Source organism: Sinocyclocheilus rhinocerous, unplaced genomic scaffold, assembly GCF_001515625.1.
Source record: "Sinocyclocheilus rhinocerous isolate Xijiao unplaced genomic scaffold, SAMN03320098_v1.1 scaffold2716, whole genome shotgun sequence".
NCBI classification, from domain to species: Eukaryota; Metazoa; Chordata; class Actinopteri; order Cypriniformes; family Cyprinidae; genus Sinocyclocheilus; species Sinocyclocheilus rhinocerous.
In genome coordinates this window covers 478,741-491,466 of record NW_015624199.1, presented here as the reverse complement: position 1 = coordinate 491,466, position 12,726 = coordinate 478,741, and the positions used below count along the sequence as shown (strand labels likewise).

The following is a 12,726-nucleotide window of genomic DNA, read 5'->3' as shown; positions in this document are numbered from 1 at the left end:
AATGCACATCTGGGAAGAACTATTACTTTATCTGCTATTATGATTGATATCATTAAATTAATTTTGAGCTCATCATTCAAATGTGAATACATTATAATATCACGGTGAGTGCGAGAGAGAGAGAGAGCGAGAGTGAGAGAGTGAGAGAGATTTACAATTAAATCAGTAAATGTCGTGTCAACAGCGCTGTGGCTCTGATATTTTGCTTGCTTTGGGGTGGATTTCTTGCAGTCTAAACACACTAGTGAAAAATTTAATATGACCTAAACCAGTAATTCTGTCTGTAATGCATAATTTGCTTTACAGCAAGTTGTTTAGGCCCACTGGATATTCATGTCTTTTCTAGAGGAAAAATATATTTGTTTATTAATTTTGATACATTTTTCACACACACACACACACACACAATCAAGTAATATCGATTTAATTCATTATAAATAAATTAATATTATATTTTAATAATAATCTGATTTTATTATGACATTTGATATTTTGTTGTATAATGTTATTATTTTATTAAGATATATGATTAATATAGGATATCCTAGATATAGGCCTATAGATATATTTAATATAGAAGATATTTAAACAGTATCAGACAATCCGTGCTAAAATCGAAAATATCACGAAATCTCGACGGGCGTGATATTGCTTTTACACAACAGTTTAATAAAGAATAAGCTCATATCAAGTAACTTAAATTTAGATAGGTCTACTGACTGTTACTCCGTCAATGTAAATATTACCAAACGAAGTCACAGCAGAATCGACGTCCGATCGACAGAATCCCAGCAACACATCAGGTGGTGGTGATTCATTCCTGACTGAATCAGCGTATTTGAATGAATCGTTTGAGTAAATGATTCACCAACTCATTCATAGACGGTGCGTTCCAAACAGGATATATCGCCCTCCGAAGGGTACTTCAGAGTGAAATTTGTAAGTCACTTTGGATAAAAGCATCTGCTAAATGACTAAAACTAAAGTAAAGTAAAAGTAATGCATTTCAATTGTTTATTGAATAATAATAACAACATAACAACAACATTAACATTGTTTTTACATTTATTATTGAATTATTATGAAATAATTATTATTAAAATACTATTAAATAATTTATAACTGTAAACTAAGTTTATACTTATTATAAGTATTACAGATATATCATATGAATGACTATTGTGTGATAATCAAATCGTGCAATAGTGTGTATAAGTTCCCTGGGAGCTGTTTAATATTAACAGAAGAAAGTGAGTCCCTCCCCGTTGAGTGAACTTGAGTGAAACTCGTTCTTTAGACTTCACTCGTTCATCATGGCGGTGTTTTCATCTCTTACTCCGGTGTTCGTGGCGGTTTTGTGTGTGATTATCGGGTTTCTCTTCAAAAGCTCCCAGAGGAGAGAGACCAGATCAAAGCAGCAGCGTTCAGACCAGACAGCCAGACCATGGGTGGACGAGGATCTGCAGGATGATACAGAAACCAGCAGTAAACACAACGGTACTCTCCACCACTATACTCACATCATAACTAGTAATATTAAGGAGTACATGACAGAACTTAAAGTTTGAGATCTCAAAGAAAAGAACTCTATGCTGGGAAAGAGTTTTGAACCGAATGCAAAGGTTAAAGTCCAAAAAAAGTCTTGCTTAAGATGTTGCAACATGCTCTATTACAGCCCACTTTCAAAATAGCGCTTTAATGTCTGTTGATGTGCGCTGTTTATATACTGTTAATATTTTGTTTCATTATTGCATATATGCAATCATATTTTTCATATATGACAATGTTCTTCCATTAGATTACATATTCAAACATTTTCAAAACAAAAGACAGAGAGTAGAGAATTAAAAAAAAAAATAGTTCACCCAAAAATGAAACATTTACTCACCCTCAGGCCATCCAAGATGTAGATGAATTTGTTTATTCGTGGGAATATATTTGGAGAAATGTAGCATTCCATCACTTGCTCAGCAATGGATGCTCTGCAGTGAATGGGTGCCGTCAGAATTAGAGTCCAAACAGCTGATAAAAACATCACAGTAATCCACACCACTCCAGTCCATCAGTTAATGTCTTGTGAAGAGTCCATAATTCATAATAATGGTTCCTCCAGTGTAAAAGTCTACTACATCTACTGTATCTACTGTTGTTCTCACACATCAAACTCTGCCAACGTATTTGTTTAAAACTGTTTTGGACTGTTTTTGCTTGTAAACAGTGCTTGATCCTCCTGATCCAGACAAGATGACTTTTTCACTAATAGAGGAAAAGTAATATTATGGGATATTATGAGATAATATTATGGATTATGGGCTCATATTTTAGCCAGAAGCAATGGTTTGAAGTTAAAAACGTCATGATGGATTTATTTCTTACAAACACACAGCTTTTCGCTTCATAAGACATTAATTGATATACTGGAGTGGTTTGGATTTCTTGTTGATTATTGTGATGTTTTTATCAGCTGTTTGGACTCTCATTCTGACGGCACCCATTCACTGCAGAGGATCCACTGGTGAGCAATTGATGCAATGCTACATTTCTTCAAATCTGTTCTGATGAAAAAACAAACTCTACATTTTGGATGGCCTGTAGGCGAGTACATTTTCAGCTAATTTTCTTTTTTGGGTGAACTATTCCTTTAAAGACATGAGACTGCCATGTTCACCCTGATGTGAATTTGTGTTTCTGTTTATTGGCGTTGGTGACTCAATCGATTGTCTGTGCACAGAGGGTGATGATGATTGGATAGACACAACAGAGGAAGAAAACTTACCCCATATCCCATACACCCCAATTCAGTATTCTGCTACTGAGATGCTGGAACGTTCTGAAAAGTTCTACTCGCTCATGAATCTGAGACGGTCTGTCCGCTTCATCAGTCCAGAACCGGTACCAAAACAAGTGATTGACAATGTTATACGCACTGCAGGTAATGCAATCACAATGATGCAATGGGCTGAATTTGTTGTGTGATTTGGCAGAGGTGGCAAATTCCTATTCAGCTCAAAAGACAAAACAATTCAAAGCCTAGCCTTTGTCCCCATATGTGTGTGTGTGTGTGTGTGTGTGTGTGTGTAAGGCACTGCACCTAGTGGAGGTCACACTGAGCCCTGGACGTTTGTGGTGGTGTCTGATGCAGATGTCAAACACAAGATCAGAGAGATCATTGAGGAGGAGGAGGAGATCAACTACAAGCAAAGGATGGGAGACAAGTGGGTCCATGACCTGAAGAAACTGAGGTGCGTTTCAAATAGACATAATATGTAGACATAATGTGTAGTTTTACGCAAAATATTTATTCGTTTTATTATTACTGTACTATTACTATGTACTAGTATTATGTATTAATATAATTTCATAAATTGAATATAACAATTACAGACGTAATAAAAATGTGTTGACTAAAACTTAGCTATGACATTAGTGCCCCTTTGTGGTTGTTTTCCTTCGTTTTTTTTTTTTTTACCATGGTTAATGTTGTTTCAAACAGTTAAGAGGTCACATAATAATAATTATTACTATTATTGGATTTTTGGTAGGATCTACAGATAAATATAGATATTATATTTGATAATTATTATAATAATCACACAGTGTTTTAATAAAATCCTATAGCTGTGTTACTAGAGCCCTCTTGTGGTCTGTTTCTACCATGTTCGTTCTACTATAACTAATTTTATTTCAAGAATTTATATGACTTTCCAATTCACTAAATAACAAGCAAGTAAAGGTGTCTTTCACAGGACAAACTGGGTGAAGGAGTATTTGGATGTGGCTCCGTATCTGATTCTAGTGTTTAAGCAGACATATGGAATTCTGCCCAACGGCAAGAAAAAGACTCACTATTACAATGAAATCAGTGTGTCCATTTCCTGTGGCATTCTGCTGGCTGCTCTGCAGGTCAGACACAAAAAAGCTGACACAAATCAACACACAAATCAAACATTTGATTATAAAAAATGTGGATCTGTGATTTAAATGATGTGTAATATTCCATTGTTCTCTGTATTGTTTACATTTTTTGTGTTAGAATGTGGGGCTGGTTACCGTGACGACGACTCCTCTGAACTGCGGTCCACAGCTCAGGTCCCTCCTCCAGCGACCAGCCAATGAGAAGCTTCTAATGCTGCTTCCCGTTGGCTACCCTGCGTCTGACGCCGAAGTGCCTGACCTCAAACGCAAGGACCTAAATGACATCATGGTGACTGTGTGACATTATCAACTGCGATAAACAAATGTAATGCAATAAAAAGGCCAATATACAGACCTGTTTTGAATAAAAAGAAACGAGTGTTTGGCAAATTAGACCAAATGTTCTCATCTTACTGCTCTATTTTTATTATACCTTACCATAAAGGGATGTTACAGTAATAGTTTACATAGGGACACAGTTCCTCTCACATTTTGCATGGCTCTTTTAATGTACGCTTCATATATTATGAATCTTCTGTGATTTATGCAAAACATTAAGTACGTGTTTGTATTTTCCCATGCTAATGCTTTATGTTTTCTACACTCTCACTGACATATTTGAAAGGGCTTCATGTTTATTTTACGGTCATTGCAAGATAATGTTATCTGTCATTTTTCAATAATCATCTCTAAATTACAGTCCAACATGGGTTTATTACTGTAACAAATCATATATAGTTAAAGAGGAAGTGTGTTATTTGTTAAATGTTGAAATACTTTATTCTGTCCCATCTTATTATGCAGAGACATAAGCTTTGTAGGGTAATTCAACAGAAAAGTGTAAACACTTTGTTCTATAATTTGTAATATATATTAAATTAGAAAAAAATAGATAGAATAGAAAAATAGTAGAGAACGCTAGTGTTAGAGGGTAATTTTTTATAATAAATATAAAGAAAAGTAAATAGAATAGAAATAGAATAGAGAATGCTAGTATTAGAGGGTAATCTTTTAATAATAAATACAAAGAAAACAAGTAGATAGAATAGAAAAAGAGTAGAGAACGCTAGTGTTAGAGGGTAATTTTTTTATAATAAATAAAAAGAAAACAAGTAGATAAATAGAATAGAGAGTGCTAGGTGCTAGTGTTAGAGGGTCAAGTTTTTTTTTATAATAAAGAAAACAAGTAGAGAACGCTAGTGTTAGAGGGTAATTTTTTATAATAAATATAAAGAAAAGTAAATAGAATAGAAATAGAATAGAGAATGCTAGTATTAGAGGGTAATCTTTTAATAATAAATACAAAGAAAACAAGTAGATAGAATAGAAAAAGAGTAGAGAACGCTAGTGTTAGAGGGTAATTTTTTTATAATAAATAAAAAGAAAACAAGCAGATAGAAAATAAATAGAATAGAGAGTGCTAGGTGCTAGTGTTAGAGGGTCAAGTTTTTTTTATAATAAAGAAAACAAGTAGATAGAATAGAGAATGCTAGTGTTAGAGGGTATATATAATTTTTTATCAATTGTATTATTTTATTTTTTATTATAATTTGAGTATAAATAATTTTAGTACTTTTATTTTGTACCCAAACGGGGCTTTTATTTTGAAAAATAGAGGTGAAGTGTGTTTTTTGCATTCGATGTTAAAATCCTTTCTTCTATCCCATGTTATTATGCAGAGATAACTTGTGTAAGCTATTTGTAGAATTCAACAGAAATGTAAAAATTAATTCGAGCACTTTTATTGTTTTATTATTATTATTGTTGTTGTTGTTGTTGTTGTTTTTACCCAAACAGGGCTTTTATTTTGAAAATACATTTCCTGTACGTACAAAAGAGTTGACGTATTTGACGTTAACTAGCACAGGAAGTTCTTTTACTTGACAGCTTTCCTTAATCGGCTATCTTACTAGAGATATTACTAGTAAATACGTAATATATCTCAACATTTTCTAATTCGACTGTTATGCGTCAGGCTCGCTGAGGGCAGCGGTGTAGTTTGAGTGAGTGAGAGTGTGTGTTTGTGGAGGTGGAGGAGATGTCGTGCTCGCTGGAGAAGGTGCTGGGCGACGCGCGGACGCTGCTGGAGCGGCTGAAGGAGCACGACACGGCCGCGGAGAGTCTCATCGAGCAGTCGAGCGTCCTCAACCACAAGATCCACAGCATGAAGGAGGTCGAAAACACTCTTCCTGACAAGGCATGATATGAAATCTCTTACTGACCACCCTGCAGAGCACACATATGACCTCTAAGAGCATGCAGGGACATATTACAGTTGTGCGTGCATGTGTTATTGCATGTACATTACACAATATGAGCCATTTATTGTTGCACAGCGTGTGGTTAAGTGGGTAAGATCTGGACTGATGAATCAAAGGTTTTAGTTCGGATGGGTAGTTAGTTTAATGATTGTCAGTTTTGCCCTTGATCAAGACGCTAAACTGCAAAAAAATTGCTTTACTTTTACTTTTTTTTGTCTTGTTTTCCAGTACAAATATATAAATATTCCTAAATCAATATGCATTTACTTGAAAAGCAACATATTAGGTCTTTTGTTTCTTAAAAATAAATAAATAAATAAGATAAAGTTTATGCCTAAACCAAGACAAAACATCTGTCAACAGGGTAAGAAAGATAAACTTAATTCAAAGGGAAAATACGACTATTTTTCTTACTCCGGTGACCATTTTTCTTGATTTTAACATAAACTCATAATTTTGATAACATTTTTTGAAAACAAGACTTATGTTCTTATGTCTTATATCTTATGTTATTTTCCTTCTCACGTAAATGTATTTTGATATTTTTATTGGAAAACAAGACAAAAATCCTAAGTTATTTATTTATTTATTTTTTTTGCAGTGTAAACCTCAGAGGTCTGAACTTATGGATAACAGCTTGGAATACAGTGCAATATTAAAATTGGGCTGATAATACATTTTTGTGTAAATGCTGATACTAATATTGTGCCTGATATTATAAATCTGTACTGCTGTCATGCATATTAAAGCTGTAATTAAAGCTCTTTTTTTTCTTCTTTTTTTTTTGTAAAGCGAAATTAGGAATAAAAACATAAGATACAATCTTGACGGTTGAATTTTATTAAGAATATTTGTTAATATTTTTTGCATTGTGTTGCAGGTCGGATTGAATTTAATTATTTTATAATAATAATAATAATAATAAATGTAAAAATTATGTATAAAATTGAGAACCCTGCAACTAAAGATTATTTTAATTATTGGTTAATCTGTTGTTTATTTTCTTAATCTGAAAAAAAGTCATTTTTTTTTAAACTTGATGGTTAATAAATAAAATGTTGCTTGAGTCAAGTTGTAGTTATGAATACTTTCCGTACCCACTGTATATATATATGTATGTATGTATATCTGTGTGTGTGTCTGTGTGATTTTTTTTTTTTTAATCGATCATCAAATTTGTTATCAATTATTTTCATTCTTGATTATTGTTGCTTTTATTGATTAGTTGTTACAGCCCTAACTAATATTTTGATAATCAATTAATCTATTGATTATTTCATTGATTAATCACATAAAAAATACATAGATAGACACATAATGTGCAGCCTGAATTAATTGATAATCAAATTTGTTGTCAATTTAGTTGTTGCAGGTCTAGAATCCTGTATATGATGCGTCTAATAACTAATAAATGAAGAATAACCAGTAACCACCGATTATGAATTTCTGTTTTTCCTGTATTTAGTACATGGAGGAAAGCACAGAGTATCAGGAGCTGTCCAGATACAAACCTCACATCCTGCTGACCCAGGAGAACACCCAAATCAAAGACCTCCAGCAGGAGAACAGAGGCAAGTCAGCGCGAGTTTCTTCAAAGTGTCTCGCATTTGTAGAGTGAATCCCTGATTCGACTCTTTGTGCTGTTCACAGAGCTCTGCCTCTCTCTGGAGGAGCACCAGTACGCTTTAGAGCTGATCATGGGCCGATACCGAAAACAGATGCTTCAGCTGATGATGGAAAAGAAAGAGCTGGATGCCAAACCTGTGCTTAGCCTTCACCAGGATCAAGCCAAGGTGCCAGACCTTTGCTTTCTTAAAAGAATAGTTCATCCAAAAATGAGGATTTGTTGTAAATGTACTCACCCTCAGGCCATCCAAGATATAGATGAGTTTGTTTCTTCATCAGAATAGATTTGGAGAAATGTAGCATCACTTGCTCACCAATGGATCCTCTGCAGTGAATGGGTGCCGTCAGAATGAGAGTCAAAACAGCTGATAATCCACACCACTCCAGTCCATCATTTAATGTCTTGTGAAGTGAAAAGCTGCGTGTTTGTAAGAAACAAATCCATCATTAAGGCGTTTTAACTTCAAACCGTCGCTTCTGGCCGAAATATGAATCCATAATCTATAATAACGCTTCCTCTCACATCAAAATCCACTCACATATTTGTTTAAAACTGTTTTGGACTGTTTTCACTTGTAAACGGTGCTTGATCTGTGCATATTTCTCTCCTGATTCAGACGAGACAACTTTTTTTTTTTTTTTTACTGGAGAAAGCAATATTATGGATAGAGGACTTGTATTTTAGCCAGAAGCAATCTAGCTTTTCTCTTCACAAGATGTTAATTGATGGACTGGAGTGGTGTGGATTCCATTCTGACGGCACCCATTCACTGCAGTGAATCCATTAGTAAGCAAGCAATATGATGCTAAATTTTCAGCAAATTTTCATTTTTGGGTGACCTATTACTTAAAAAAAAAATTGCATCAGTTTCTTTAAGTTATTCTAATGGCATGTTCAAAAATCAAGCAGAATGAAACCTAAAATAAGTCTTTATTCCAGGAGGTTCAAAGCCAGTTGGAGCGGATCTGTGAAATGGGTCAAGTAATGCGTCGAGCTGTGCAGGTGGACGACCAGCGCTACTGCTCTGTAAAAGAGCAATTGGCACAGCTTGAAGTAATGGCTTTATTTTAATACATCAGCTTATAATTTCTGCTTTTGTATGTTCATGTAATGCGTCTTTTTGTTGATGCAGATTGAAAACAAGGAGCTCAGGGGTCTGCTGTCCATCAGCAACAGCTCCGTGAGGCCGCAGAGAGAGGAGACAAACCCTGCAGAGACGGCAGCCCAGAGCCCAAAGAAACAACAGCCCTAATAGAGGAAATCTTACTTTAGATGGCAGTTTGTATATTTGTATGTCGGGTGACTTGGCGTCATAATATCTGTATTGGGTTCTCTAGTGTTGAATTGAACTGTCCTGGCGGGGGTTTAACTTCCTGCTGCCTGATGATGCACTTTCTGATGTTTATTATTAGTGATGGTAGTGTTTTTGTTCAGGAAAGACGTATCACCTCTTCAGTTTTTTAATAATAGATGCTTAATAACTTAAATTTTCATTTGTTATTAAGTAAGTAAATTTGCATTATAGATCAGTTCTGGCTCTATTTCTGTTTGCATTTTCCAAAAAAAAAAAAAAAAAAAGGTTTATTTTAAAATGATTGATTTTTGTCTTAAATTGATTTAGCCTTTGCAGGATTATAGGTCTTTTTAGGTCACATGATTAAATTGTGTTTGGAGTACATTCTATATTTGTGAAAACAGATTATTAACAGGCCTATTAACTAACTTCAGCATAAGATCAGTTGTATGTATCAGCAGTATTGCATCTTTCAACAGTTTGATGTTATAATCTCGTGCGCCGTGTAACATGTACAGCACACCTCCACAGTTTTATGATCAGAATCATCTTAAAATGGCCTTTTAAACAATTGCCAGTCTTTGTATTGTAAATCGTTGTATTTTCTTCTCAGGAAAGCAATCATATGTACTGCAGTTGTTATTTTGTATAACACAATATGTAAAATAAAATACAAGTATTCAAGTTTAAACGTGATGAGTTTTATATTTCATCAGAAGGTTGATGTTTATGTGATAAATTATGAAGTGTGATATTGAATGTTTTAACGTTTTCTGAAACCTAGAATCCAGTGTGACAGTTAATTTCACTAAATATATAAATATTCTTTTTACATGTAAAATAAACTAAAGGGATATAATTTGTAATACTTTTTAAAATGCCTGATTATTAAATTAGAATTAATATTTAATGAAACTTTCCATTAAATAATTTTTACCCATAATATTGAAAAAATAATGTTTAAAATTAAATACTTATATTTTAAATTATATTTTATTTTTATATTTTCTAAATATTTTATGTATGTATATGTAAATATATATATATATATATATGTGTGTGTGTGTATATATATATTAGTTTTTAGAAAATATAAAAATAAAATATAATTTAAAATATAAACAAATATTTTTAGTTTTTTATTTCAGTATTTGTATCTTTTGTGAAACTTAAAATGATATTAAAGTGATGTTTATCATTTAAAAAAAACAATAATATTAACATTTTAAAGCGTTGGTTATCAAGCTATGATTAATATGCTTGGATTTCAGTGTACTATTGAACAATGCAAAATTCCATTACATACATCTACTGAAAGCTCATTTTGGAGTGGCAGCCTATGTTAGTTAAACTATAGAGTTAGCTATTATATGTATTTGTTTGATTGCTCAGTATGTGTGTGATTGTTTTTGGTTCTTATCGTTTTTATGTAAAGCACTGTGGGCAACCCTTGGGGTTCTTTTAGTAGTGCTATATAAATAAATAAACCAAAACCAAAACCAAACTAATGTATTTTGTATCTGGGCGTTGATCATCCCCCCAAACTTGCGTTATTTCTCCGCCTGTCCAGGTGATGGCGCTATCATGCAGCGCGTACACACTCCTCCACTGCCGGTGAAGGAAAGTATGACAGCGTACTACAGCCTTCAAGCCAAAGTCATAGTCATCCGCTCTACCGCTGCCGTCCGCTGTCATCATGTCTGAGAAAGAGTTCGGCCAAAAGTGGGACCGCTGCCTCGCAGACTGCGCTGTTAAATTCGGTAAGAATTCATTAGATTTAATAACCAACTTTGATTGAGGGCTTGTTGTCACGTCCGTGTAGGGCACTCCGGTCACTGATAAGACGCACACACGTTGGGTTCGGCTCAAATTGATCACCCCCCCAATCTTGCGTTATTTCTCCGCCTGTCCAGGTGATGGCGCTATCATGCAGCGCGTACACACTCCTCCACTGCCGGTGAAGGAAAGTATGACAGCGTACTACAGCCTTCAAGCCAAAGTCATCCGTCCGCTGTCATCATGTCTGAGAAAGAGCTCGGCCAAAAGTGGGACCGCTGCCTCGCAGACTGCGCTGTTAAATTCGGTAAGAATTCATTAGAATTCAAAACCTAGTGAACTCCCTACATAGACGCCTGCAAATGCTGTTTTGTTTTGAGAACTATGGTATTATTTTATGTGTTCTATTAAAAAGGTTAGGTGAATTAATGTTACTACTAGGACCGCCTACGACTAATCTAGGCAGGTCTTAGAATGACATACTGTGTTAAATCTATGTTTTTTGGACTGTTTTTTCTACTATTAGAGCTGGGTAGATTACTTCCAAATTGTAATCCGTTACTGCTTCCAAATTACGTGACAAAAATTGTAGTTAGTAACGTAATTTATTACATTACACATTTTAGGTAATATAATCAGAGTAACTTGTTTATCACATTGATTCAAATATGATAATCTTGTACCATATTATTGATATAAAAATACAAAGATTAAGAAAATATATTCCATTTGTTGTAATAAACAACATGCGTGCATTAACATTATATTACATCAAGGTTTCCCAAACTGGGGGTTGTGAAGCAACTGCAGGGGTTTGTGAGTTTAATGAAAAGCTAATGATTTATTAAATTATAAAAAATGTCATTTTAAAATAACATAAATCAAAATAAAACACATAGTAATTTTTTTTATATATTTTATTTGTTTACCTGCATTTCATGTGACCATTAATCAACAGTCAGAGAACCTTAAACATGCAAATGTGATAATGAATTATTAAAATATTTATTTTAAAATCTCAGGGGTTCTGCAAGTAAATACATTAGGTGAAAGAGGTTCAGATGACAAAATAAAAAAAGTTTGGGAATGCATGCATTACATGCAAATAAGAAATAACGTGAATTTGTGCATTTTAATGTGTTTGAAAGACAAAAGCTTCCTAAATGACATTATAGTAATACATGGTTAAATTACCTACTGAGTGATAATTCAAATAAAAATGAATGTGTTCATCAGTAGTTGATGCAAATGCAATGTTGAAACACTTCTTAAACCTGAAATATTTTTGTAAATGCAGTGGTCAAGTGATGTGTGGCCACCTGACTAGTGAATGATCTTTGTGTGAACGTCCTCAAAACTGGAAGACTTTCTGAATGTATATAAGCAGCAGGCTATTTTAGAAAATAAAAATTAAAAGATGAAAAAAAAAGGAATTAGGGAGAATCAATAAATTGAGTAATTTATTGCTATTGGGTGAATAATATATAGCCTAATCATGTAATCAACAAACAAAGTAACTGTAATCTGATTATGATTATTTAAAAATGTAATTTAATCTCATTACAAATAATTTTTGGAATCTGATTACATAATCCAGATCACATGTAATCAGTTACTACCCAGCTCTGTTTACTATGTACCATGGTAGTTATCATGGTATGCTTTAAAGTACCATGAATTCACAGAGAAAGACTCAAAAGCTGTCACTGGGGAGGTACCTTTTCAAAAGCTACACTTTTGTTCCTTTTAGGTACTAATATGTGCCCTTTAGGTATAAAAGTTGTATCCTTTGAAAAGGTACTGCTTCAGTGACAGCTTTTTTTTTTTTTTTTTTTTGAGAGTGTATCAAAGTA

At 33.7% G+C, this 12,726-nt stretch overlaps 3 protein-coding genes across 3 annotated transcripts in view; all 3 read left to right on the top strand.

Annotated features, from left to right (window-relative positions):
- The first annotated feature begins 1,246 nt into the window (after positions 1-1,246).
- On the top strand, positions 1,247-4,616 carry LOC107738503 (iodotyrosine deiodinase 1-like). The gene is made up of 5 exons (XM_016550259.1): positions 1,247-1,497; positions 2,732-2,932; positions 3,083-3,242; positions 3,747-3,903; positions 4,034-4,616. Exons 1-5 carry the CDS (start codon positions 1,314-1,316, stop codon positions 4,214-4,216), a joined length of 885 nt encoding a protein of 294 aa, XP_016405745.1. The 5' UTR covers positions 1,247-1,313; the 3' UTR covers positions 4,217-4,616.
- A 1,116-nt stretch (positions 4,617-5,732) lies between these two features.
- LOC107738495 (suppressor of IKBKE 1-like) lies at positions 5,733-9,775 on the top strand. The gene is made up of 5 exons (XM_016550248.1): positions 5,733-6,112; positions 7,642-7,747; positions 7,827-7,969; positions 8,743-8,856; positions 8,936-9,775. Exons 1-5 carry the CDS (start codon positions 5,954-5,956, stop codon positions 9,053-9,055), a joined length of 642 nt encoding a protein of 213 aa, XP_016405734.1. The 5' UTR covers positions 5,733-5,953; the 3' UTR covers positions 9,056-9,775.
- Positions 9,776-11,034: 1,259 nt separating this feature from the next.
- Positions 11,035-12,726, top strand: part of LOC107738265 (MICOS complex subunit MIC10-like) — a 3,636-nt gene continuing 1,944 nt past the window's right edge. Inside the window, exon 1 of the mRNA XM_016549984.1 lies at positions 11,035-11,180. Coding sequence (XP_016405470.1) covers positions 11,117-11,180 — 64 coding nt within the window. The 5' untranslated portion in view covers positions 11,035-11,116. The remainder of the gene's footprint in view (positions 11,181-12,726) is intronic.

Bases quoted from the DNA above. Each gene is read 5' to 3' on its own strand.
- LOC107738495 (XM_016550248.1), top strand. From the start codon at position 5,954: ATGTCGTGCTCGCTGGAGAAGGTGCTGGGCGACGCGCGGACGCTGCTG. The intron at 7,748-7,826 runs GCAAGTCAGCGC...TGCTGTTCACAG, and splicing joins CCTCCAGCAGGAGAACAGAG to AGCTCTGCCTCTCTCTGGAG. The intron at 7,970-8,742 runs GTGCCAGACCTT...TCTTTATTCCAG, and splicing joins TTCACCAGGATCAAGCCAAG to GAGGTTCAAAGCCAGTTGGA.
- LOC107738503 (XM_016550259.1), top strand. From the start codon at position 1,314: ATGGCGGTGTTTTCATCTCTTACTCCGGTGTTCGTGGCGGTTTTGTGT. The intron at 1,498-2,731 runs GTACTCTCCACC...GTCTGTGCACAG, and splicing joins AACCAGCAGTAAACACAACG to AGGGTGATGATGATTGGATA. The intron at 2,933-3,082 runs GTAATGCAATCA...TGTGTGTGTAAG, and splicing joins CAATGTTATACGCACTGCAG to GCACTGCACCTAGTGGAGGT.